We start from the raw sequence: 26,591 nt of genomic DNA, 5'->3' as shown, positions 1-26,591 counted from the left end.
GTGGCTGCAGCAAGACGCACTGCAGAGGCAAATTCATCTCCTTGGTAAGTGGCTACCCTTGTAAATTGCATTAAATCAAACAAGGTATCAGATGATTAACATCTCGGTATGCTTCTTCTAGATGACAAAGGTATCCTCTTATGGAATACCTAATAACCCGTCGGTAGCGCCAGTGTTGGGCCGTATTCAGCACACCGGCCGTGAAATGCACCCCTCACATTATAGGCGATATTCTGGATCAGAAGGCTGTTGTTTCCACCTATGGGAGTAGTTTATATACAGTTAACCCACAACGGTCAGAACACTGGTTACTTACAGTCTTTAAACTATTTTAAAGAGTTAAAATCACAAACTTGGATAATAGCGAACACAAAACAACACCTTTTTTATGTTCTGTGGAAATAAACTGCAGCCATAATTATACAATGAATTAAATGGATCTTTTGAATATCACCTATAATGCGAGGGGGTGCAATTCACGGCAGGGGTGCTGAATACGGCACGACTGTCCAACAGTGCGCACAGGCGCACTCGGGTCGCTGCTTCGGTTTGACTCCCTCCATTATTTTTTTCCATACGGTGTTTTTATGTGCCCCTTTTATTCCACTCTTAAGACTGCCAAAAAGCACGTCCTTATTTTGCTCCATCTCGGATGTCAGGATGCCGATCTGTGTGTCGGAAAAGTTTTTTTTCTAACCTGCGTTCCTTCTCTCCGTGTTTGACCTCAGTGGGCGAGGCCTCCGAACCAGGAATATTTAGGGGCGTAACATGTTAATGACGATCAAATTCAACCGCCGCATTTATCAAGGCCCGCTCATTCGTACGCTGAGATTGGTCAGATATGAATGTTTCATAAATCACACGTGGGTCCTTTCCTACGACCAATTCTGCGCTCAGATCTGCGCCCGTTTCCACGCAAGTTTGATGAATGAGGCCCATTGTCTGGGGTTAATATATGAAAACGGATTATGTCATGCTTGCATGTGTTTGTGTAGATTAATGGTTAAAACGACAAGAAAAGGGCAAAAATAATAAGGTGCCGTCACAGGTCAAAGTTGACTAAGGGCAGCATTATCACACACTAAAAGATTAAAAGCGGCAGATGACTCCAGTTCTGGTCCCATTTTACGAATCATCTCATGCAAATTAGGTCAACCCCATTTCAGTATTCTCTGACGATAGGAATGCACTTGAAAAACAGCATCAGGTGGAGGGGAAAAGAAACAGAAGGACTTGTTACTATGCTTAACATGAGATAAGGCAAACTGCAGGGAAAGAAAAAAAAAACTTAAAGCTATTTTGGGCCTCACACAGTTTTGAAAAACCAATAACACACATCCCCAACGATTTACACACAGACATTAAATTTAATTAAAACTAGACCCAAGGTGAAGCAGTTATGGCTTTACAGAGTGTACCTATCAGACCTAATCAGGCCAATAAGCGCAGTTTTTTAATGCCAGAATTCTGTGCCAGATTGTATCCTGGTTGTGGGCAGGGGCCGGCAACTTGGTTCACATGTGCACATGGCTGTGCTTTGATGGTTTTGTTTTTTTTGGTTTTTTTTTGGTTTGTATATATATTTGTTTTAAAAATGTAATTTTAAAATAAAAAGAAAATGTTGATAAACTGACATTAAAAGCTTCAGTCCAAGTTCTGGCCTGTGTAATTGTCCAGAATGGACTGCAGTATTCCTACACTTAAAAGCTTTGACAGATGGAGAGACATCACATTACTTCTTTGAACGATTTATTGGGTCTTCCATTAAGAAATTTTACAGTCAAAGCCAAACACTTGTGATACAATGCATCATGTATCTATCAAAATGGCAAATTCAATTTGTGGAATGAAAACTTAATTCAGCACCATGTACCATGAAACATCGAATTGGCCCAAGAAGGTTCAAAAGTTAAAACATGGACTATTTTTTGTCAATCTGAATGTATCTACTGGTTTGAATATTAGCCTAATTTTTAACCCATGTATGATCATGTGTTTATTAATTTGCACTGTCCCTTTCTTAAATAAACTGAATTGAATTGAATTGAGTTTACCAACAGATGATTATGTTGTTTACTATGAATATTCAGCATTAACCTGTAATCATGTACATTTACTATCAGTTTTTGTTCAGGAGGCAGACACCTTTTCCACATTTAAGAGCAGACTTAAAACTTTCCTCTTTGATTAAGCCTATAGTTAGGGCTGGCTCAGGTTTGCCTTGGACCAGCCCTTAGTTATGCTGCTAAAGGCCTGGTCTGCCAGAGGACTTCCTGTGAAACTCTGAGATTCTCTATCCTCCTCTCTTTCTATCTGTATCAATCAATCAATCACTCTTTATTTATATGGAACATTTCATAATTTGACAATAGCATAAAGTGCCTTACAGAAAATAAAAGCAAAACATAAAAAAGAAAATAAAACATTTACAACAAAGAAACACCATGAAAACCCAAACCTCCCACCTCCAAAAATATACACACAGAGATACACAAAGACATACACACTAACGCACACACATAGCCATACACACACCCACACACACTGGGCTGGGGACCGCCCCAGCCCAGGCATACAGGAGGCTCCACACCACGGTGTAGAGCTCTGAAGACACCCGGGCCAGGGCCGTCCCAGGGACAGCACCCCCATCAGTGGACCAGAGACAACTCCCGGATGTATCTGTATCATTCATGTCCCATTAATGGTTGTTAAAAACTAAACTTCTTTCCCGAAGTCCTTGCGTTTTCTCGTTGCGCAGGTCTCTACTGCCGTGACCAAAAAAATTCTCGGTTGGGGGCAGCCCTGATATTATTCTATCATATATACCACGATAACTATTATTATTCATTTTTATATTACCTTACCATAACTTGTTAGTCATATGCGTATTATCTCTACAGATATTATTACACTTACTGTTTATTCTGTCATTGCTTTGCATCCCTGGGGTTTCTCTCTGTCTGTCTGTCTGTCTGTCTGTCTCTTTGTCTCTCTGGCTGTCTTTCTCTCTCCCCCTCCCCCACAGATGGCCGCCCTCCATAGAGCCGGGTCTGTTCAACATTCCTGCATGCTAAAAGGAAGGTCTTTGTTGCCACTGTGTGCAAGATTACTGGATAAATACTGTATATGGAAATTGCAACTTCCTGCTGCTCATGGAGGAATTGTTGGGTGTCTGTTAATCTAGATAAGTCATAGAGTGTGGTCTAGACCTACTCTACTCTATATCTAAAGCAAGATACCTTTGTTATAATATGTCCCTATGAATTTAATGTAATTTAATTTACACCAGCCATTTAATTTTAGCTCATTGGTAGCAGATCTGAGACCTCGTTTCAGCTGAACATACACACAATTGATCACTTTCTTTTTTACCATATATCATTTTTGGATATATGTGAACCAGATTTAACAGTGCCTCAACCTTATTATTTTTTTGTCTTTCTTTTCTTTAGCAGTTGCTCATTTCTTTCAGAAGTTGTCCTACATTCAGGGTACTAGGTCTTTTAAAAACGGGTTATGTTTACAATGTATGGCAAACTGACGGTGTGTCCTTGCAAATAAGCCTGTTTCTGCACAAGCAGATGGTTGCAGAACAGGTAGAATGTATCTTTGTTCATTGCATTTAGGTGTACATATGTTATGTATGTTTGATTAATATCGACATTTGTGTGCAAACTGTACAGGCAGGTCTTACACATAGATTTAAAACTTGTGTGCTTTGAAAAATGGCGTCCCTGTTACATGGATGTTTATTCTCAACACAATTACAAAGACCCATTTCTCTTACCAACATACCAAAACCTCACACAACAACACCCTCACAACACATACCAATACTTATATACCGTAATTTCCGGACTATAAGCCGCTACTTTTTTCCCTCGTTCTGGTCCCTGAGGCTTATACAACGGTGCGGCTTTTCTACGGCTTACGGTAACCAGGGGCGCGCACTACCGAGGATGCGCGAGACCGAGGCAGACATCTGGCGCCAGGTAACGAGAGCAAAACAAAGAGTAGGAGAGCTTCAGCGACAGTTTGCGCGAAGGAAGTGTTCATGCAAACACCCTCAACATGGAAAACAAACGAGAAGTGCATATGATGCTGCTTTTAAGTTAAAGGCAATCGATCTGGCTGTCAAAGGAGGAAATAGAGCTGCTGCACGTACCCTTGACATCCATGAAGGGCTGGTTATTTTGATAACGTAAACGGCCGCGGGACTGCACTTTTACTGCCTTGTTACAGGCGAGCACTTTGTATTACTTTGCACCGTTGTATTATTTGTACTCTGCACGAATGCTGTTCGCCATGTCAAAGATGTGAAAGTTTGATTGAATGATTGAAAGATTTATTGTTAATAAATGGGACGCTTTGCGTTCCCAAACAGTCATCTCTGTCCCGACAATCCCCTCCGTGGTAGCAGGAACCCCTATATACTACGGTAATTACACATCAAAACGCCTGCGGCTTATAGTCGGGGGCGGCTTATATATGGAGCAATCTGTATTTTACCCTAAATTTAGCTAGTGAGGCTTATAGTCAGGTGCGCTTTATAGTCCGGAAATTACGGTAGCAGCTAGATCACTTACATGCAACTCTCAAGTTAAAAGAACATGCAAGGTCAGTTATAATCCAGCGTTGTACCGAGTGAAAAAACTGTTAGACACTGAACAGTAGCTAAGGCCTGATGGTAGCACAAAATCAAATGATCTTAAATGAGGGTGAAGTGGAAATCATGATTTTGAAGAAGGCCCAAATAGTGACATAACTTTTAATTTGGATTTAGTTCAGTCTGGGTAGACATTTTTAGACATAACTTTGATGATAAATTCACTTTTAATGTTATTTTTAGGGAGAGTCACTCTACCTACCATGCTACATCTAGAGCGGGGGATGGGGGACTAGCTTACTAGTGTGCGTCTGGCTAGTTAGCTAGCTTGCCAACTCCACCATGCTCCCAGGCTTCAGTGGGTACCGTAATATAGACAAACACAGCTGTCTCCCGTCACAATAGCAATGTGCTTTCATGCAAAGTGACAAGACTGTAAGGATGAAGATTAAGTTGTTAAATTGATGAACCCATGCAAATAGGTTGGTGATAGCTGAACAGTCAGGTTTAAACTTTATTAATCCCAATAGGGATTATTTGCTTTTATTTTTGTCTGTAAAGTTTCTTCTTGTTTGTTAGTAACACTGATTACAAGCCAAGATGATCCATTCTTCGCGATATAAATGTGTTGTCTTTAAATACTTTTTATTAAAATGAAAAGTTTAACAATGTTTCCCTGTTTTTAAACTAGGCTCATTTCTGCCTTTTTTATTTGTCTGTATAAACTTTTTCTTTTAAATGTAAATAACTACTTAAAAACAGCATAAAGGGGCTGCTGGTGGAAAAGTGGTTGGAGCGGTCGCCCCATGTAAAGAGGTTGAAGGTCCTCGAGGCAGCAACTGCAGGTTCGTCATAAAGCACAGGAATTGCTACTTTTTTTGAGTTTGAGACTATAAGTATGTGTGTGTGTGTGTGTGTGTGTGTCTGTGTATGTGAGAGGGCCTTCTTGAGAATCCATTTGCAGCAACAATCTAACACGACAAGTATTCTGTTAAACTAGCGCATATTTAGTGCAGGCTGTGTCCCAAAGATCCATACAAAACAAGTCTTTGTAGTAAATGTTAAAGAAAAAAAGGATGATTCAAAGTAAATGTGTTAATTCTTCTTGATTATGTTGATTCCCTTCAGGTTATATTCAAAATTAACTTCAGAATACATAGTAAATCAAAGAGGTTTGACACAACAGACAAAATACTACGTTTTCATGTCCATCGTTTCCTAGAGATAAAAATGCAAGTGGTTTGTTTGGCCTTTAAATAGAGTAATATAGCTAACAAAAATCAATAATGCATTATAAAAGAACAGGCAAGAACTGGGTGTATAAAGAACATGTTTTAACAGAACAACAATATATTTCTTTAAAAGGTCAGTGCGGTATAAAGCTTGCTCAAACAGCACAGCCCCATCTCATTCTTCTTGACACTATAGTCACTCATATTTTCACAATACTTCAGGGAATTATCACTCAGAAGCCATGAAAAAGCCTTTCAGACCTTCTTTCTGTCTACGTAATCACTTTATTAGAGACACGAAGATGAGTTTGTGCTGTTATATGGATCCAGAGGGTGTAATGAAATTTGACTCCGTTACAGAGTAACAATATAATAAAAAGGAGAAGGAGGCGAATAATCAATTTGATACATGTGCTATCTGTTGGTCTTTTTCTTGGTGAACTTTAAATTGATTAGTAATCCCTTAATAAAAATCATTGACAACAAATCTTTGAATATTATAACTAAATATAGATCCAATGATGTAAACAGAAAATGTGGAAAAAAAGTAGCTTCCATTAGTGATGCAGAGCTTTTGAGGAAATTATAAGACTGGTCAGTACAAGCTGTTCAATTAGAATATAAAAGAGATCAGAAGAAATCTTCAGTCTTATTCTTATTTTCTTAATCATAATAAGTGCCAAAATAATCTGAAATTTTGCAGCAAACTTGTTTCATGATTAAAATCTGAAATACAGCGCCACATCCCCTATTTTCCACTCAGTGCATGCATTCCTTTCTCTGCCTTTGTACTTTGAACATATTCACAGTTAATTTATTTTACCATACATTTCATCTCACATTCATCTCATCATAGTTATTCTTTAAGATGCTTGCAGGTATATCACAGTGGTAATGGTATCATGTACACTTAGACTTTGATTACTATAGTGTATGCTTTGCCCCATAAAATTAAATTATATGAAGGAATCAGAACGCATGATACAGTTGAAATTCCCAGTTGTGAACTATTGTTATAGCGAAAATTTCAATTTTATTAATATAAATAACTTAAAAACAAATAGATATGCCAACAGCTTTAATGCTGCTTTCTTTTAACTTTTAAGATAGTTGTAAAAACATAAACTGACCTTGACCACAGATTGATGTAGAAAAGTGGGAAACTGTCTATAGCTCCACTTCAAGCTTGTTTCAGTGTTGTTGGTATAATGTTGGAATACTAGTATTTTCACTCCAGTATGACATAATTTTACCTCAACTTCCTTATTTAATATTAACTCTGAACCTGTTTCACTTTACTCTCAGTAGTCAAATCATGTCCTTTCATACGTGGGTGGTTATTGCATTTGTATTGTTGCTCCACTGCTTGCTTTTCCTGTCATATGCACTGCCCTGAGCAAATGCCTCTTCAAGCGATAATTGTCCCTCTGGCGTCATTGTTTCACTGGCAACTGGTCGACAGGTTTGTATCCGACGATCCAAATCCCACTATCGGTATTCCAACACAATGTTTCTGTTGAGATGACGGAGTAAGTTGTAAGTGTTAAAGTAGCACATGTTAGCATCACGGCTAACGACAGTGGCTTCACGAGATTTTTTAAAACCCAAAAACTTCAGGCAGCAGCCTAAACTTCAGCAGCTCCTCTATTGGACACAAATTCTTCTGGTGCACCTTGGTCTCTCTTTCTGAGATTGAGAAATTGAGAATTTTATGAGATTTTATGGATTCATTTGAATTCATGGTTTAGAACAATGTTTAAAAATAAAAAATAATTTTTACCTAAACTTTGGTAATTAGGGACACACACACACACACACACACACACACACACACACACACACACACACACACACACACACACACACACACATAGCTGACACAAAGGTAAAATGCAGTTTGCTATTGCTTAAAGGCACTGGAGTTAATAACCAATACACTAATATAGCAAAACAAATATATGTAAAGACATATTGTAGTAATGGCGTCCTGAGCTGACAATGAAATTACTCTCATTATGTGTGCTGTGATCTGAAATTTGCTATTGTTTGTTGTGAAAGGTCCAGCTACATGTGCAGGTTATTGAGGCTGCGAAAAATGTTGTTACTTCACGTATCAAGGTGGGAGCTCTGTGGGGGCAATCTCAACCCACTCCATTTTTATTATTTTGAGAAAAGCACCTTTAAGCTTTCCAATAAGCTACTCAAATAAAAGGGACGTGTGGTTGCACGTGATTTCATTATTTATAATTTTTGTGGTTTCATGAAACAAGGCAACTTTTTTCCAGGTCAATAATGTGTGCAAAACGAGTGTAGTAAGCCCTCACAGAACAGTAAAGAAAAACTTATCAACATACTGCAAAGCAGAAGCAATATGGTGAACTTTGGGACCTGTCGTTGGTACAGTAAATTAAGCTATTAATAACATAGCACAATAAGTTCAGCGCAATCACAAACATTGTAGGAGTTTATTTAAAAAAAATAGTGAAATAGATGACTCAATGTTCAGACAGTATCCTTTGCAAACTAGATTGATGTGGGTGAGGTGTAATTGTTAAAGGTTAAAGCTAAAACTGACACATGCCAAATTGTAAAGTTTTATTTAATGGAGACTAGAAAGAAGAAAGAAGAAAATGAAACCAGCAATATCAAAAATATGCTTTTTGGAATTCAGATGATATGGTTGACAGGTTTGCCTGAGACAGGGTGTGGAAGATGACTAGAATCTATTTCACCAATTCTACTCACTAAAACCAAACCATTTGACAGTATTTGTGGGAATTGTATCAGAAAAGAATGCATTAATGCACACTGCTACATGTGGACACCATGTAAGACAAATGCTGTTTTTTTATTTTTTTTTTATCAGAAACAGCTTTAAACAGACAGAGAAACATTAGGACACTAGGTCTGACAATAAAGCCTGATTAATGTAAAAAGCAAGCAAACACTAAACCTCGCAGGCCTGCACATGCATTTGCACACATACTCAGCAGTGGCTATTCAAAGGCACAAAGGTCACACATTCACAGGCAAACTGTGGCTTGCATGCTTGATTTCCCAATGCATTTAGCCTCCTGCATCCATAACCTGAACATATGTAGCTTCTAATACAGTTAGAGCTCAGGTCTTTGCTTCCATGTCTGCTTCCTTAATGATGTTAGGGTGGATTCTATAGTTTGATCCTGCTATCAATGTCAATCATGTTAGCGCTGCTCAAAGAAGCAAGCCCTTGAGGGGAAATGGCATTGGAAAGAGGGGGAAAAGAGGAGAAGGGCTGGCAGCTTTCTAATGCAATAGAGGCTGCCATATCTGAGAGCTTTTTTATTTCATTAATATGTTCCTGGATAATTCTATCTCATCTCCTAATATGACTTAGCCTAAAAACCCAATTAAAGTCTCATTTATCCAATCACCACAATCGGAGACAGTGACACGAGGGCATTCAGACAGCCATGTGATAGTTGCTTGCTTCCACGTAAAGAGGATTTGGTTTCGTCTCCAGCTACAACAAAGTATAACTGGAATGGAGAGTATGGGAGGCAGCATTCTTGAGGTGATATTATAGCTACCGCTTACACAAATGGTAAGCACAGAGACTAAACGAGATCTTTTCACAAGGTTTGTTGTTATCAGATGCATGCTGAGGTGTTGCACAGATCCCTTCATTGACTTTAGGGGATATGATCTGTAATACAAGGTGAGCATCAAAAATACCTGATGCAGGCTGGACATTATTAGACTTATTGATTAAGTCCAAATGATCTTTAGCTCAATGGGATTTTTCTCATGCGGTTGAAGATGAGATGAGAGGAGATCTTAATTATGATCTTTGGAATTTTCATTTGGCAAGATTCTGACAAACACTGTTAAGTCATGCCAGATACAATTGCCCTGATCATCCCAAGCAAAAATGGATCAAATACAGATGGTAAGTAAATGAAAGGGTTGGTCAGTGGTGTGTGCAAAGCCGTGGACATAAGGGGTGAGTCCACTGCATTGTTTGCTCAGTGCATGCTTTGTATGCAATGTATGGTTTCCGTGCTCTCATTTTATATTTTTCAGTTTTTGATGAAAAAGGTATTGACAACAAAAACGATAGCTGTGCCCTATCAAGAACTTGCATTCTTAATTTCTTTATGAAAGGAAAACACCCAAGAAACATTTGAGCTGACAAATTTAGGAGGAACTGGGACATCCCAAGAGTCAGTCTGATTGGCCCCAGTCCCTTTAAATGCTTCTCAAGTGGCTTTGTGGTTAGCCCAAGTGCCTCTACAGTCAGCCTAAGCGTCATTCAAATGTCCACCAGGATGGCCCAGGTACACCCCAAGTGTACCTCTGGTAATTTCAAGTACACTTTTGGTTGTACGGTAAGTTGACGTGCCAGTTTAGTAGGAATTTAGGACAAACATGTAGCCCAAACTTTACACCACTCTAAACCCCTTTTTGCCCCTTTTTTTTTATTTATCCTCACACCACTTGACAAAATTGCCGACCAGGTCTCTGTACTCATTCTCCCTTCCACCCTCTACACCAGGGGTGTCAAACTAATCCAGTAAAGGGCCGTGTGGCTGCAGGTTTTCATTCCAACAGAGCAAGAACACACAGCCCTTTACTGGATCAGTTTGACACCTATGCTCTACACGCCCCACAATGGCCGTGTCATCAGAGTATTTCTGCAGATGACATGACTCAGTGCAGTACTTAAAATCTGCGGTGTAGGTGGTGAAGAGGAAGGGCGACAGCACAGTTCCCTGGGGGGCGCCGATGTTCCTGATCAGGCGGTCAGACACACAGTTTGGTAATCTGACATACTGCGGCCTGCCCGTCAGATAGTCATTGCCCCATGTGACGAGAGGAGAATCGACCTGCATGTTCTCCAGTTTGGCCTTCAGCAGCTTGGGCTGGATGGTGTTAAAGGCACTGGAGAAGTCGAAGAACATGACGCGGACAGCGATGTTGGGTCTATCCAGGGAGGACGTTGTTCATTTTTCCTCAGCTGTTCCTCCTCCTCTCCTCTGGAAGCCAGTGATCTCACTCATCCCCCTCCATACATCCCTGGTGTTATTGTTTTCCAGTTTGGATTCCAGTTTTCTCCTGTAGTTTTCCTTACTCTCCCTGATGCTGTGTTTAAGTTCTCTCTGAACAAGTTTGAGCTCTGCACAGTCCCCTGACCTAAAGGCCCTCTTATTCTCGTTGAGTAGGGCCTTCAGGTCGCTGGTAACCCATGGTTTGTTATTTGGGTAACAGCGGACCTCTTTACTGGGGATGGTGTTGTCTATGCAGAACCCAATGTAATCAGAGACGCAATCAGTGATGCCATCAATGTCCTCGCCGTGTGGTTTGTAAAGTGCATCCCAGTCAGTGGCTTCTAGGGCACCCTGCAGTGACTCCATGGCCTCAGGAGACCATTTCCTCACAGTTCTTACTGTCACTGGTTGCTGCTGAACCACAGCAGTATGATGGGGGGAGCAGGACGAGGTTGTGGTCTGACCTTCCCAGGGGAGGGAGGGCAGTGGAGCTGTATGCCTCTTTGACGTTTGCATACAGCAGATCTATGGTTTTATTGTCCCTTGTTGTGCATTTGACAAACTAGTGAAACGTTGGGAGAGTGGATGAGAGAGAGACGTGGTTGAAGTCACCTGTGATGATGACGAATGCTCCGGGGTGTTTCATCTGTAGTACCGCGGTCGCAGCGCTGATGACGTCACGCTGCGTCGGCATTTCCAGACGGCGGAATGTAAACAGCAATGGCGATGGCGCTGGTAAACTCCCGGGGCAGATAATATGGACCCAGTCCGATGGCGATGAGCTCGATGTCCGGGATGCAAAACCGGTCTTTCACGGTGATGTGCCCGGGGTGACACCACCAGCACGGCGAGTCCTCCTCCTTTCTTCCTGCCGCTCGCAGTGGTGTCTCTGTCGGCTTGGACCGTATGGAAGCCGGGTATGGTGGCGTTTGAGTCCGGTATCTGGTCGTGTAGCCACGTTTCCGTGAAACACATGATACTGGACTCTCTGTATTCCCGCTGTGTCCTGACGAGCGCTTCCAGTTCGTCCATCTTATTTGCCAGGGACCTTACGTTTCCAGTAATAACTGCCGGGATGCAGGGTTTAAACTTCCTCCTCTGTTTAGCTCCTGCTCTGCAGCCTCGCCGTCTCCTCCTTAGCTCCTTCGGTACTGTGGGTCTCTCCCCGACGAAGGGGGTTTGGGGCCCTAGGGCGATCAGCTGGTCGCGACTGTAAACAATGCCAGCTGTAGGGCAGGCACGGCTTCCAGTCACCAGGAGAGACCAAAGCACGAAGAAACTAACTAAGAGATATCCAAACTGGTGGATAAACATCTTGATGTTTGGACAGTGTATATCCACAGCACAGGGTACAGATAATGAATAAAGAAATACGCAAAAAAATGCGATAAAAACTACAAAGTACCAGGAGCTGCTACAATAGGCTGCCACTAGCACGGCGCCATCTTGTCAGAGAGTCAGACAGACAGACAGACAGAGATAGAGAGAGAGAGAGAGAGAGAGAGAGAGAGAGAGAGAGAGAGAGAGAGAGAGAGATGAGGTTAGTTTGCATCACTTCTGCTCAGTTCTGTCAGTGTCGGAGTTTAACACACAGACACACACACACGAGCTGTCAGAGACAGTGACAGCGAGCATGTGTGAAGGAGAGTATGAAGTTAGCAATAAGGTTTTGAATGTAGCTGTGTGTGGACAGTTTATTTTTACAGCCCCAAGCCAACTTCCCATGTCTTTGCTTCCTACCTGCTGATTACAGTAAGCGAGTTAGCCCCAAAGCTAGCAACAACGTAAGGCTTACTGGGCCAACTATTAAGGTGGACCAACTGTTCTCATTTTAGTGACAGGTCACTCCTCCAACTTTTGCTCAGCACCACTAAAGTCCACCTTAAAGCCCGGTTATTATGTATTTTATTTATATTATGTTTTAGAAAACATACCTTTATTAGTCCCTCAAGGCCTCTACCCAACCATGAAGCCATACCTTTTCCTGAAGTATATTCCACATCTGGGCTGGACTCTCAGACCCTGCAACAATCCGATCTCTCTCCTCCTGCTTCGGTGCTTATGCCTGCTGTTCTTGCATTTGACTCTGACTTGTAGACTGTGGAATGCCGCAGAAATTCTACTGCATTTTACAAACATGTTGAAGGCTGAACCCAGCAACTATTGAATCTATTGAAACTGAAGTAATGACAAAGAGCCCCTGAATGTGACAGGTACTGCTCAAATATGAATAAAAACGGAGAAATAGGAAGAAACAAAAATATGCGAAACAGTTCTGACTGTATGAAAGCAACATGGATAGTTATTATCAAGATTATCATTTAAATGTTTATTTTTGGAGGACTGGAACATAACTTTGGTAGATAGTGCAATGTCCTTTAACATCAGATGCCTGTGAAGCTCATGTTTAGTTTTTATTGAAACTGCATCAGATAGGAATAGATTTCAGAGTGTTACTGTAAGTGTTTACTATAGGTTGCCTTGTTATTTTCATTAATTATTTAGGCACTAATGTAATCCTGCATACATATAGAGGGAATAATAAAATACATTGTTCTTGAACCTAATGGATTGTTTGGTGAATGTTTCACAGCACGGAGTCTTTTTAAACTTCGCTCCCTTCACAGGCAGGTGGATTTGCTATCTCAGCATAGGACATTCACTGTGGGTCAGTTGCTTGAGTTGTCTCAAACTCATTTTCAGACTGAAGTGGTCGGAAAAAAAGGACCGATTGGAGTCTTCGGAATAACCTTAAACAGACTTACAGTTTTTAACTGGACCTTCTGGTCAATCCCCTTCAGGGCCAATGTCTTTGAGCCAGCCTTCAATGGCTGAGAAAGCTACCTTGTTCAAAGTGCGTGGTTTGTTGGTGCACAGTGGATTGCAGCTTGTCATGTGGTGCATTAGCTGTTGACAGATGGGAAGGAGGGCATGGGATGCTGTGGGGAGCCAATGATTTATTGCTAGACCTGGGATACTTAACAGGGTGTAAGTGCTGAGTCTGGAGGGACCATGATGTGAGGACAGTTGGAAAAAAAGAGGAATATACAAAGGGAATAACTAAAAAAGAGGGAGAAGGTATTGCAAAGTTGCTCTCTCAACATTATAGGTAGATTTTGATTGACTCTGACATTAAAACCAATTCACTATCATGTGGCACCATTTGCATGGCTGTAACAAGGAACCGTGTGCTTCTCCTAGAATAATTAAGAAACCTCTTGGGTCTATAGCGGGGATTTCAAATGAAGGGGAACACACAAATTATTGATGTGAATTTCGTTCAATGCTATTTGCATTTAAACAACACTCATGTAACCAACTATCTGACTGAAAAAAAACTGAGGAAACAAGTAAGAGAATGGGAGAGCATGGAGACACAGCAGTGCACAGATAATGGCAGGCCAGCATTATAGCCCCGGGTACTGGTCAAGTTTCCTCCTTCCACGGCACAAGTGGATCCTCACTGCACACATCTGTACTGGTTTGCTGTATACTGCATATTGGTTATATATGCAATTTTTCATACTGAAAGTTTATTATTACCTTTTTTTACGATTTGATAAACTTAATTTACACCCCAACCTGTCAGGTGGGATCGGCTCCAGACATTAACTTTAACCATCATTAACTTATAATATTATTTAACAAAATAATATTTTTTTATCTGTTTTTTTATCTTATAATATCTGTTTTATATTTTTATATATAACACATTTAACATGAATGGGTGCAAATTGTCAAACCAAATTGCTAGATGTCCGTTGCTGCATAGAGTTCAGACAAACAATGCAATGTGTGTGCTGTTTGGCTTGCAAAGTGTCAAAAACAAAAAAGGACTAAAAAGGATCAAGGAAAAGCCAACAGACCAATCTCTACTAGCTGTATTTAAGTTTGTAATCACACAGACCTTTGTGTGGTGAGATTAGGCTATGCGTTGAACAAGAGCCTTATCGTAGACGTGGACATTGGAGTGTCTAGATTGGCCTTTGTAATGAACCGGCCAGGGTTGGTGAAGAAAACTGTAGTGATGTCCAAATGAAGCCTCATGAACCACTAGTTGTATTTGTTGAGCCCACTAGATGGAGCGCTTAGTTAAAATAAAAAGGCTCAATGAATGGTAATTCAGTGTGTTTTCAACCCTTTGTTGAACAGAGAGCTCCATCTAGTGGATCATGAAGCTTCATTTGGACATCACTCGAAAATGGAACAAATTTGTATTACACCCGATACAGTGTTATCCTAGTGATCCGCGGTGAATGCTACAATCACGCCAATTAAGCAACTTTTAGGTTATTCTATGTATTTTAGTACAGTATTTCCGGTTAAAACAATATTTCTAGAAAACATTTCACTTCACCATGGCACAAGCAAAAGCCTAATGCCAAACATAAAAGCCATGGATTTTCTATAGTAATACTTAGTCCCCTGTGACAGAATGTTATCACTGTCGTCATAGACAATTAGCCTTAGAAAACCCTGTCAAGGTAAATTCTGCCTCCTTGCATCTGTAACAGCTGTTCCCTTCAGCCAGCTTAGGGTGATGGACAGTGGAGCACATCAGAGGTTCTAGGGTATGGGCGAAGTATTGATCAGGTCTGTTTTTTTTAGGGCTGTTCTTCAAATCCGGACTGTAGTGGCACTGAGATCATGTTGCACTGTAAACACAAGAATGATTCAAAAACCGTAGCAGGCTTGTTCTGTGTTTTGCCGTGGTACCTTGGCAGTGTTGGGTTTTGTTGGATACAAATTCATTGTGTGGAGGTTTCTAGACAATGAGGAGACAGTGTGTGCAACTGCTCTCTCTATGCGGTTTATCTTGCCAGACTGACACCGAGACACAACGGTCTCAGATGGAAAGAGGAGTTTTAGACAGCCACAGGGCATCGTTCATTAAGTGTTCATACACACAGAGTTTATCTCGACACATTCCTGAACACAAAAAACGAAATTGTTAGAAGTTAATTCATATTTTCTCTTCTTCAAAACTTTATTTTGCATCAACAGGATATAATATATTGAATGTGTCGGGGAGTAAACCACCCCTTCATTGCTGCAATTCTTCATTGATGCAATTCATCTGTGAACACAGACAGTCGCAGAAGTGGGAAAGCGGTGACTGCAGCTGGATTGTCTCTTTAATTGAGTTAATAAAAAATAGAGTATACAATACCTTCCCATGCCCAACTGTTGCAAGAGGGGCTTTCACTCCTCTCAGGCATCGAAACAGCGCTTCTTTTGTATACAAGTATATAATGGCCTTTAGTCCAGGGGCACACAATTAATCACTGCACACACCTTCCCTGCACCTCACAATGCTCAAGCTCAGAAGCTTTGTCTGCTCTCACTATGTCTCTCTTTTAATTATTTGTCCTAACACTCTTATTTTCAGAGTGTCTTTTAAGACAATAGCATGTTAAAAAGATAGGATCTGATGCACAAGCACGCATGCACGCACACACACTGAAACTGAAACATGTTACAGTATGTGCTCAGTCCAACTGTTGATTGAGCATTCTACATGGCAACTCCCATAGGAGCTGTGTGAGCAAGAAGGCCATCAGTCTCTCCCTAATGATCATCTTTCCTCACAACCTGTTTACTTTTACGAGCCACATCCAGCTTACAGTGAGATTCGTGTGCTCGCTATCACACTCCCTAAATCCGTCTCTGTGTTGCTCACAGTTGTGCCGGGTTTCCGCCTTTCACCCGCCGTGGTTCGGGCTATGGCTATATTCTGCCCAGGCTCCCTTGACCCAAGCTGGTAATGCATTACTCCCAAGATCAATTGATAGATTGGCCCTGTCGGAGCTGCCGTAACTAAATCAGCTGCTCCTGATGATTCAGCACCAGCCAGGGAGCCGGGCCTGCTGTCACCAATCACAGATCACCAGCAGCTGAGACAGGTATGGACATTCTCCTGTCACTTGAACCTAATTTATTGCCAGCTCCCACATTGATTAACCTTGTGCTGTGGCTCAAGCTTCCTATAAAAAATTGTGTGTGTGTGGGGGGGGACATAAAGGCAAGTGGATGTTTACATTACTTCAATAAACTTTGACCAAAAGGGCTTCCACTGTACAGCCAGGAGAAACTTTGTCAGAGTGGTGACTGGTTTTTAGCTGGGGGAAATAATGTCTGTTTTTCAGTTGTTCTATCCTCTGCAGCAGGAATCCACTTCATTGACCAAAATTTGTTCATTATCCATAATCTGGTTTATCAGTGGCTATGCATATACTTAGACAAATCACGTCTAATGAAGGTGCGTGCGGACATCTCCTGCTACCACTCTATCAGCTCTGTTAAATGTATGCTGAATTTATGTCTTATGTCTATTTTACAAATGTAGTGCTTTTTGTGGTTCTTTCTTTCTTTCTTTATAAGGATCCCCATTAGCACCCGCAGAACCATCTGCTATTCTTACTCGGGTCCGACATACACACAACATACACATAAACATTCACACTTACACATTAGAAACATACATTTTACATAACACAACAAGAACAAACGACAGCTCCCTAATAATTAACAAACCACAGAAAAAGAAATTGACAGACATTTGACAGACACCACAGACATCGCCATTTCTCTACACTCAGATTGGATAGTATAATACACACACAAAGTAAATAAATAAAAAAAAAAAAAATTAAAATAAAGCAAATTAATAAGCATCACCTGTCTGAAGTGAGATGGTTGGCACGAATGGCTCATCAGGATACGAAATCAACTTGCCAGACTCTGCTAACCTCCTGTTCACTCCACTAGCCTGGCCGGTCTTGGTTTTCATGTGTTAACATCAGATTAAACATGGAGGAGAAGAAAAGGCCCAGGTAGCAAGACCATCTCTGTGGTCATCTATGAGTCGCTGATCAAGATTGGCAAATCAACTTATGCCAACTCTAGCATGGCGGGTCAAGGTTTCCAGAAATAATCCTCAAGGTAGACACCGAGGAAAAGGTGAAGAATAAGATGGCTATAGGCAAACTGTTCCAAACTTTTTTTTTCTTCTGACTACGTGGGCAGGCAGAAGTACCTCTGCAGTCATCTCCATCTCTTCATCAGAGGTGATAGCTGATACATGATAAATCATGCACAAGTTGAATGTTTGGATGACATTTCACTGAAATTGTACCTGGAATTGTACATTACATGTGACATATCAAATTGATTGATTGATTGATTGACTGAAGACCTGATTGATTAAAACTATATAAAGCAAAAATGTTACATGTGATTGCGACTGATTACTGAAATAGACTGGATGTGTCAAGAGTCGGTTCTGTTAGTACCCTCCTCTATCCCGTTTGTGTGAGTTTGTCTCCCTCTGTCTGTCTTTCCCTGCATGTGTCTCCCTCTTGTGTTTTGTCCAGGTCCGGTAGGCGTGTTTCCCCCCGGCTGCAGCCTGTTACACTAATCACCTGAAGGAGTACGTAAACCCTGAGCTGACAGGCATGCAGCGCCGGACCGTTGTTATCCTTCCCTTGGTTTCCCCCGGATTGGCTCCCGTTACTCGTTTGTGGTTTTTGCGCTCCTCGTTGATAATTGTATTAATCGTTGTTGTCTTTTTGTTTCTCCGTAGTATCCCGGGTTCCTGTTTCCTCCTCCTGTTCCCTGATCGTCCGTCGTTTCCTCGTTCCTGTTTTCCTTGACCGTCTATTCTCTAGTTTTTCTGTTACCCTGTAGTTGTTTATCGTTTTGTTTGTCGTCTTTATTAAACGTTTGTACTTTTATCCCGTGTCTGTGTCTGCATTTGGGTTCAGTCTCTTCGTGTTATATCCCCGTACCGTTCATGACAGTATGAATAGATCTAAAATGTCTCAGGTGAAGATCTCTTAAAAACTAAAGGAATAAATGAAAATTTTTAGAAAGAAAATAAAAATGCTGTGTTATTGTTTTCTTGCGCAGCGATCACACGCATAATTATCAAAAATTGTGCAACATCTTGAGTTAAGGTCATATATTGTAGCAACTCCAGTTTTCAGAGAGGGGTTAGGCTTTCCAAACCTTAATTTATTTAGAGATTTACAGTTCTAAGCATCTACATTATTTATTGAATTATACACTTTATGAGCATGGTTGGTAATGGTTTCCTCCATATTCACTCTTGGTTGTTGATTTACCGTCATTGGGGATGCTGAGCTGAGAAGTGGAAACATTTTGTTTTTTTTGTGTGTGTCTGTGATTTACTCTCTGTTCTTTCCTAGGACAGCCAGGGGCAGTCAGCAATCTCCCAGCTGTAGCCTCTAAAACACAACTCATGGGCCTAATGAAGCAAGGCACAATTACTTAAACAAAAAGTTGCCGTGCCTTACGAGGGAGAAAGGGCATCTGAGTGTTCATAAACACACACATGAATTTATTATTATTATTTTTATGAGTAAATAAAAGTTGAAAATATCCGTGGCTTTAACACAAGACTCTGAGCAAACATTGGTGGCACATTTTTCTGAATGAAAGAGACGCACCTACAATTTATGCACGCCACAGACCTGCAGCCGCTTCTTCTTTTAAAACTGTTACTTCAGTGATTTTGCAAACTGATCCTACCAATCAGCCATGAAACTTGATAGAATTTATTTTATCAGCTTATCATTTATATTTTTTATATATCAGAATAAGTCAAACAGCAGAACATCATGAAATTTTTTGTGTCTCAGTTGTGAAATTTGAGAGCTAGCATGAAATGCAGCTGAATAGTAAACCCTGAAAACATCAAGAAAAAAGTTAAGGTCATTCGCCCCCAGCATTCACAGACACACACATTAATGCAAAATGAAGAACTAGCACTAGTTGTATCACTGTTTATATTTAATTACAACCAGAGAGAATCTCTAATCTAAAAAGAACCATTATCTAAGGGCGTACTCACACTGTCCATCCCTACCGTGCCCCGTGCTTTAGGGTACTTGTCCCCCCCTCCCTCTCCCCCCACGGGCCAGGCCCGTTTGTACTCACACCCCTGGGCCTCGGCGGAATGCTTCTTGCCTGCCTATACGTCATCACGTCGTAACATGTCACACGCATTGATTGACGTCATTGCCATGCGTCGCTTTGTGTACAAATCTTTCCATAGACCTCCAAGTTTTTGTGCGTCTTGTCCAACTGTTTTTGAATATTTTCATCCGACCAAATCTGCAGTAAACACTCCACCTTTGCATCACACCAACATGAACCTTTCGCCGCCATTGTTTTAAATGTCCATGCATGCTCCGTCCTTCTTTTATTTCTATGTCCAAACAGGCGCACTCCGCCGTAGGTCTCGTGCTCGTGGCCGTACACGCGCACGCGCTCGTGGTCGTACATGTGCAAACATGCTTTACAAAAGCCCACCTCTCCCAAACTGTGTGAGTGCGCCCTAATAGCCCCCCCATTGTTTCTAGACAATGTTATAAGCCCAGATGCCACAAGAAATACATATACAGTTGAAGACCATAGTGAATTACATATTTTCCCAGCAGGAGAATTGATACTGTAGGGATCAATAGACAGATGGCTTTCCAATTGCTCAATGGCAACAAATGCCACTTATTACATGCTGGATCGATCACACAGCTACAGCTGATTGCACATGCAGGAAAATCCAAAGAATTATCATTAAGATTTAATTGTGGTCAATTGACAAAAGACAAAATGCATTAGATAATGCAGGGTTAAATATTGTGATTGTTTATATTATATTCAACATTTAAAATTAACTTCTTTGAGAGCTGCTTTTTTGCAGGCCTAGATTTTCACAATAGTGAATGGCGTACTAAAGTAATCCTCCTTGAGGAAGAAATGTAGTCGTCCTTTAACTCTCTAGTAGCAGTACTGATGGCCCACTTCTGAGCCCCAGTTTATATTCTCATTTTAGGCCCACATAATGGTTCACGAAACTAACACTAAACAGATGAATGACAGGACAGTAAAACAGGTACTTGAGAGAACATATTAAGGGGACTGTTAGTCTTTTATTTACCACCAGCAGCATAACTTAGGTATCAATATCTCCTGAGCTTCTTCCTCCACAGATGGCTCCACTACCTCAGGTTACAATGACCAGTGGACTCTCTGAGACTCAGTTTAGTGGAACAGACAGGAACATTGCAGTCATCAGCAATAACACCATTAGTTGAGGCCCATTAGGGGTTACTTAAGAATGCGGGCGGGGCTAGTAAGTGCCCCACTGTGGAAGTTATAGGAGCTGCCTTTTCAGTGATGTACAACTCTGTTTTGGGGCGTCTGAAAGCCAGCCACGTTGATTGTATCCCAATGTTAACTTTACATTACTATTTCCTTGAGAACCTTGCAAAAGAAAGAATTGATGTCTAAATTTTAATTCCATTCAGACTTAATGATATTTGGCTAAATTATCCTTATGTACCAGATAAATAAGTATATGATATGACAATCATTGCTGCTGTTTTGCCCCCACTGCTGCTATTACTTTTACAAATCCAGAATTAATGTGAGAAGCCTGCCAAGCTCCCATTCAATAAGCAATAATGTAATAATCTTTAGGGCTATTTGTTTCATTAAGAGAGAATGAACTCCACACGTTTCCCTCTTTACCTTTCTTTCATTGTGTATTAATGAACACAGAGTGAACTGTTCTTTATCAGGTGTTATGATAGATTTTTACAAGTTTAAAACTATGATTAATCAGTTTATCAGCACAGTGCCCCACATGAGTGGCTCTATGTATTTGTGTTGAATTAACTTTAATGTGTTATTCATTTGCTGAGAACACTTGATTATGTTATTCTATATTTCCTCTTGTTTATATTCAGATTTTCTTTTTAGCTACACAGCTAAAATGCACTTGCGCGCATGTGATGTGCATGTGAATGGGGATGTGTAATCGCAGATAATACAACAGATATTCAGCCAACAGTTTTCTCTGAAGAAAATTAAAGGAGTGAGTCTAATGATGATAAAAGCAGATCAAACATTTAATAGATTTGACATTGAACGTTTCAGAAATCTAAGGGCTCCCGTTTAATGGTACGACCGCAATGCCCAGCACAAATTTATGTGTACAAGGTCAATGGCAGTGTATCCAAGTGCATCTACTATATCCGCGTATGTAGACAACGCTCAGAGCTCACTGTGCACAAAAGGGTTTGTTGAAGCAAAATATAAATTGGATGTGTGTGTGATGATTAATCATTGTCTTGGCCAGCCTCATAACCTTTAAACAGCTGTGCCAATCACAATGGCTCACCAAATAAAGGGAAAAAAGTTTGGCCTCTCTAAGAAGGAAAATACTTTTGTTACCCAGGAGGATTATAGTTGCAACATACAAACATATGACATTACCAATATTGTATGTAGCCTAAGGCCCATAATATCCCTTTTAAATTGAACTTACATTCGCAGTGAAACTGAAAGTCCTCACATGTCATGTTCTCCAAGTGTTATATTTTATGTGTGTCTCAGTGACACTGATGTTGGCTTTATAATGATATGTACAATATGTTTTTAAAATAGAGTTCGCTGGTTGCCTTTAGTTTGTTTTGCAAAAGTAATTAATGCTGTGCTAAGTTTACAGACAAAATATCAAAAACATTACCAACACACAACCTCGCAGAGCTAAACAATATGGCCACTGCATGCATTACAACCTCAATAGGACAGGGAATCACACACCAACTCAATCACCACATTACCCTACCCACAGGTACAGAGTGCTGAGGTGCAGAAGGGCTCACTTTGGGAAAAGCCTAATCCCTGCAGCCTCGCTCAAAAGGCCTGAGTGTTCACTGTTGTCTGTCTGTGTTTACAGTTTAATGTGTGCTGTCATATGTACTGTTGTCTGATGTTTACAGTGCTGCGGAAATTTCGAAACAAAGAACATCATTCTGGTTAAGACTAGACCAACTAGAAGGCTTTTGCTTTAGGTCAAACACTAGATGTATGGTGACAGTTGAAAGTATCACTGAGAGAATTTATTAAACTTTATTTCAATTAATATATAGACTAATTATTTTATTAATTAAACAAAATAATTATAGAGTGGAGAATGCTGTTTATGTCTGCATTTCAACGAAAAAAGATGGAGAGAGGGAAGTATCATGATTAAAGCCAAGGAAGATGTATACGTACAGTATACGTATATGTATATGTGTTTGCATCAGTGGCGATTGCTCTGCACTGCAAGGGAAGCTCAGCTTCCCCTAAAATGTCACCCAAAAAAAAAGTGGTGAAATACAGGTATGTACTGCTGTGTGTACATTTCATTGACTAAATACGCGCTAGAAAGCCTTCATCTTTTGTTCAGAATCAGCTACTTATTACAGGTAACCGGTACAACTTCCTTCTCATTCATCCAGAATCCAGCAGCACCACAATGGTTTACAGAGTCGGACGCTCAGCTTCTACTGACTTCAATGGGGAAGCGTAGAGCGGGTTGTTGCACTGCAGCAATTGGACGGTCATTGGATAAATGCTGGGCTTTAGAGGCTCAGCATCTCTGGGGGTCTATGGGACAGTGGGCTGGCCCGGACGCTGGGCTTCTGCATGATGATTGGATGAGCTGTCTGAGGCGGAATACTTTTTTGATTGACAGCTAAATGAGCGAATCAGTGATCTTGAAGAATAAACGGCCGGAGCATTTTCCATGTTTTCCTTTCCTTTGTTCTGAACTGATCCAGAGACTTTACCGATCCCCAGCGACTTTGTCTTTGCTAAAAACGACGAGCGTTGTGTTTGGCAACTCTGTTCTGTCACTCTGCGGTTTCTTTCCCAAACGAGCAGCGGCAGCTGCAGAGCTTCTCCCCCTGTCACTCACACCCACACTCACACTCACAGGCGATCACAATTCACAGTAGCCTGGCGTTTAAGCAGCCTAGCTCTACTGGCCATTGAGAGGAAACTAGTCAAGTCCCTGGAAAAGACGCCTAGTTGGTAGGACAAGGTCACAGATCATTTTCTTGAAAAGGAACGAAGAGTAGAATTTACATATAAATAAACAAACACACTTAAGATGGAGGCCGGAAAAATTAGCTTCCCCTCCTTGAAAGACCAGCAGCCACCACTGGTTTGCAAGATATGTGTGTGTGTGTTCAAATGAGGTGTATGAGCACTTGTGTAGCTGCAGCTTTTGAGTATAAAATTATCAGAGAGGAAACTTACATTGTTCATGTACTCGCTCAACAAGTCTTGCAGGGCCTGTCGAACAGCGTTGCACTCAGCCACGATGCGCTCACGACGGTCGTCACGTGTGCATGAGGAGTCAGCCATAAGTGCGGCACCACTGATGATGCTCTCCAAGCGCTCCTCCAGAGAGGGACGGAAACGGGCCTCACTGAATGTCAGTGGGTCCAAGATGATCTTGTTCTGTTGGGCAAAAATACATTTTGAGGGTCAGGAGAGCAACACAGGCCAATTTGGGCTATAGCATGACCAATGGATGACCAGGCTAAGAAACAGTAATGCAGATGTATCATAGGCTTTGAGAGTTAGTAAAGTCATTTTAGTGCATTTTGTGACAGAATCCAAGTGTTACAACACAGCAGCATTTGCTTCTAGAGAGTAAATTCTGATAACAGACCAACAGCAGCATTATTATTAGTTAATCATATGAAACACATGCCAGGAGCCTGCTAACCAGAACTAGTTAAATGGGTTTAACGCCAATTAAGGGAGTAGAGCTGGAGCTTATCAAAAAAGAAAATAAAGGAGGAAAATGTGCCTCTATCTAGCATAAACAGGTATACATGTTTTAATCAATAGCAGGTATACAGCACATAGACTACAAAAAACAGAGACCTGATTTTGATACAGATATAAACAATGATGACATGCATAAAAAACAGCACAGTATCGGATGCCATTAAGGTTTGGAAGGATCTTAGTCCTTTGCTTACAGAAGAGCTTTAAGATATTGAATGAAACATTCCAAGCTGCATTTCTCTCCCAAGGGATAGTGTTCTGTAATAAATCCCTTCAAGGAGAAAATGGAATTCAAACTCAAAAATGCATGTCCTTGTTAAAAAAGCATAAAACACACACAAACACTGAACAAAAAATAATTTGATAGGGTTATGATACACTGGCAAACAACACTCAAATATTCACTAAAGTTTGTTGACAAATGTATTAAGATGTATGCAAATTGTTGCACTGAATGAGTCTGAATCACTGCAATCAGCAACCGTGACTAAGATAGTCAAAACCAGGGGAGCACATAGAAGGTCGAACACATGGTAGCTTGACTTGGAGAATAGATTGAAAATTATACTCCACCCTCTGAAGCACAATGTGAAACCGAACCCCAGCAAGTTGTTACAGAATTCAGAAAGCATGGTGCATATAGCTTTTACAGCAAGAGGTCATCAGTTTTGGCTTTTCAGCTGTAATGATAAATTCAGTTGGTGCCATTTACAGTGTTTTACAACTGAGCAAAAGCTTATGTTGATGAGATTGAAGCAAAGTGCTAATGTGTTCATTTATTAAGCAAAGTATGGTGACCCTGAATACAGGGTAACATCTGAAAACATTACTCAGGGGGACAAGTTATGAGAAATACAAGGCAGATGGTAGTTAAAGGTAGTGGCATTTCTTCATGTGATTAATGATAACATTTGTTATAGTTATCTCTTTTTAGCACAGATTCCGATGCCACCAAGAGGCAAAGGCTCTGGTACATAGGATTTTAACTGATAGAGTACTATATAGAGTGCAATAGAACTTAACTTGAAACACATGTGTTTATCGCTGTAAGGACAGTAATGTGAATACTAAGGTAATAAAGTAATTTATTATAATGTTGACTTATCTTGTATTGTTTAATTCGGAGTGATAGGAATACCCACGGATCAGTGAATAGAGACACCAAGTCATGAAGCAGAACAACAACATGTGCCTCGCAATTTACTGCAATGATTGTTTTATCACATCCTCTCTCCATCTATTTACAGGGGAGCATTTCCCTAATAGCAATTCCAGTTTAGTCTTTTCATCCTGTGGCTCAACAAAACCAATTAAATAACAACCTTCTTTAGCTTCAGCACCCAGCCCAAAGTTGCAGTTCAGTGTAATCTAAGCTGTAAATAAACTAAACATTCACCAATAACTCTGAGGGGAAAGCCTTAAGATATGGTTCTGTGGCATACATGACATGTTTTACAAGTGTTAGGTAACAGTATGGAGCAGAGGTGCAGTGTTTGGTCTCTCCTCAGCCAGTCTAATCCTGGGGCAGGATGACAGACTGTCAAATGATGCATAATAACATGTAAGGTAAAAGAGTGCAAGCACCAAGCATAACCTACTTTTCATCTGCAGCTGGCAGGAAAGAGCAGTGAATATCAGATTTTGCAGTAAAAAAAAAAAAAAGAAAGAAAAAAGATGGGGAAGGAAAAGAGTGTTTGGGGCTACAAAAAATAAATAAAGAAACAAAATCAGAGGGAGAGATAGGAGAGAAAATGCAGAAAAGCAATGCAAAAAGGGATGAAGAGATAAATATAGAACAGAAAAAAGATGTCCTAGAGAATGGCAGTCAACATAAATAAAAACCAATATGACTGAGCTGACCTACTACAAAGGAGATTGCAAATGAATGATGACATTACATACTTAGAAAAAAAAATGCTTGTACCTGTACATTTCCTCAAGAATACCATGATTGAAGCTTAAAACATTAAGCCATGTGTAATGTACGTATGGGCTTAATGTTACTTGCCTCATACATTTTAGTGTATGTCTACTGACATTTCATACCATGCGTCACCTTATTTATAGAAA

At 40.6% G+C, this 26,591-nt stretch overlaps 1 protein-coding gene across 1 annotated transcript in view; it reads right to left on the bottom strand.

Moving 5' to 3' along the window:
- The window catches only part of ctnna2 (catenin (cadherin-associated protein), alpha 2), a 361,900-nt gene that overhangs the window by 229,731 nt on the left and 105,578 nt on the right, over positions 1 to 26,591 (bottom strand). Inside the window, exon 7 of the mRNA XM_083924298.1 lies at positions 23,982 to 24,185. Within this exon, the coding sequence (XP_083780424.1) occupies positions 23,982 to 24,185 (204 nt within the window). The remainder of the gene's footprint in view (positions 1 to 23,981; positions 24,186 to 26,591) is intronic.

This window comes from Echiichthys vipera, assembly GCF_963691815.1.
Source record: "Echiichthys vipera genome assembly, chromosome: 2".
NCBI classification, from domain to species: Eukaryota; Metazoa; Chordata; class Actinopteri; order Perciformes; family Trachinidae; genus Echiichthys; species Echiichthys vipera.
Note: the sequence above shows the minus strand (reverse complement) of the source record. Positions and strands in the feature narration are given on the sequence as shown.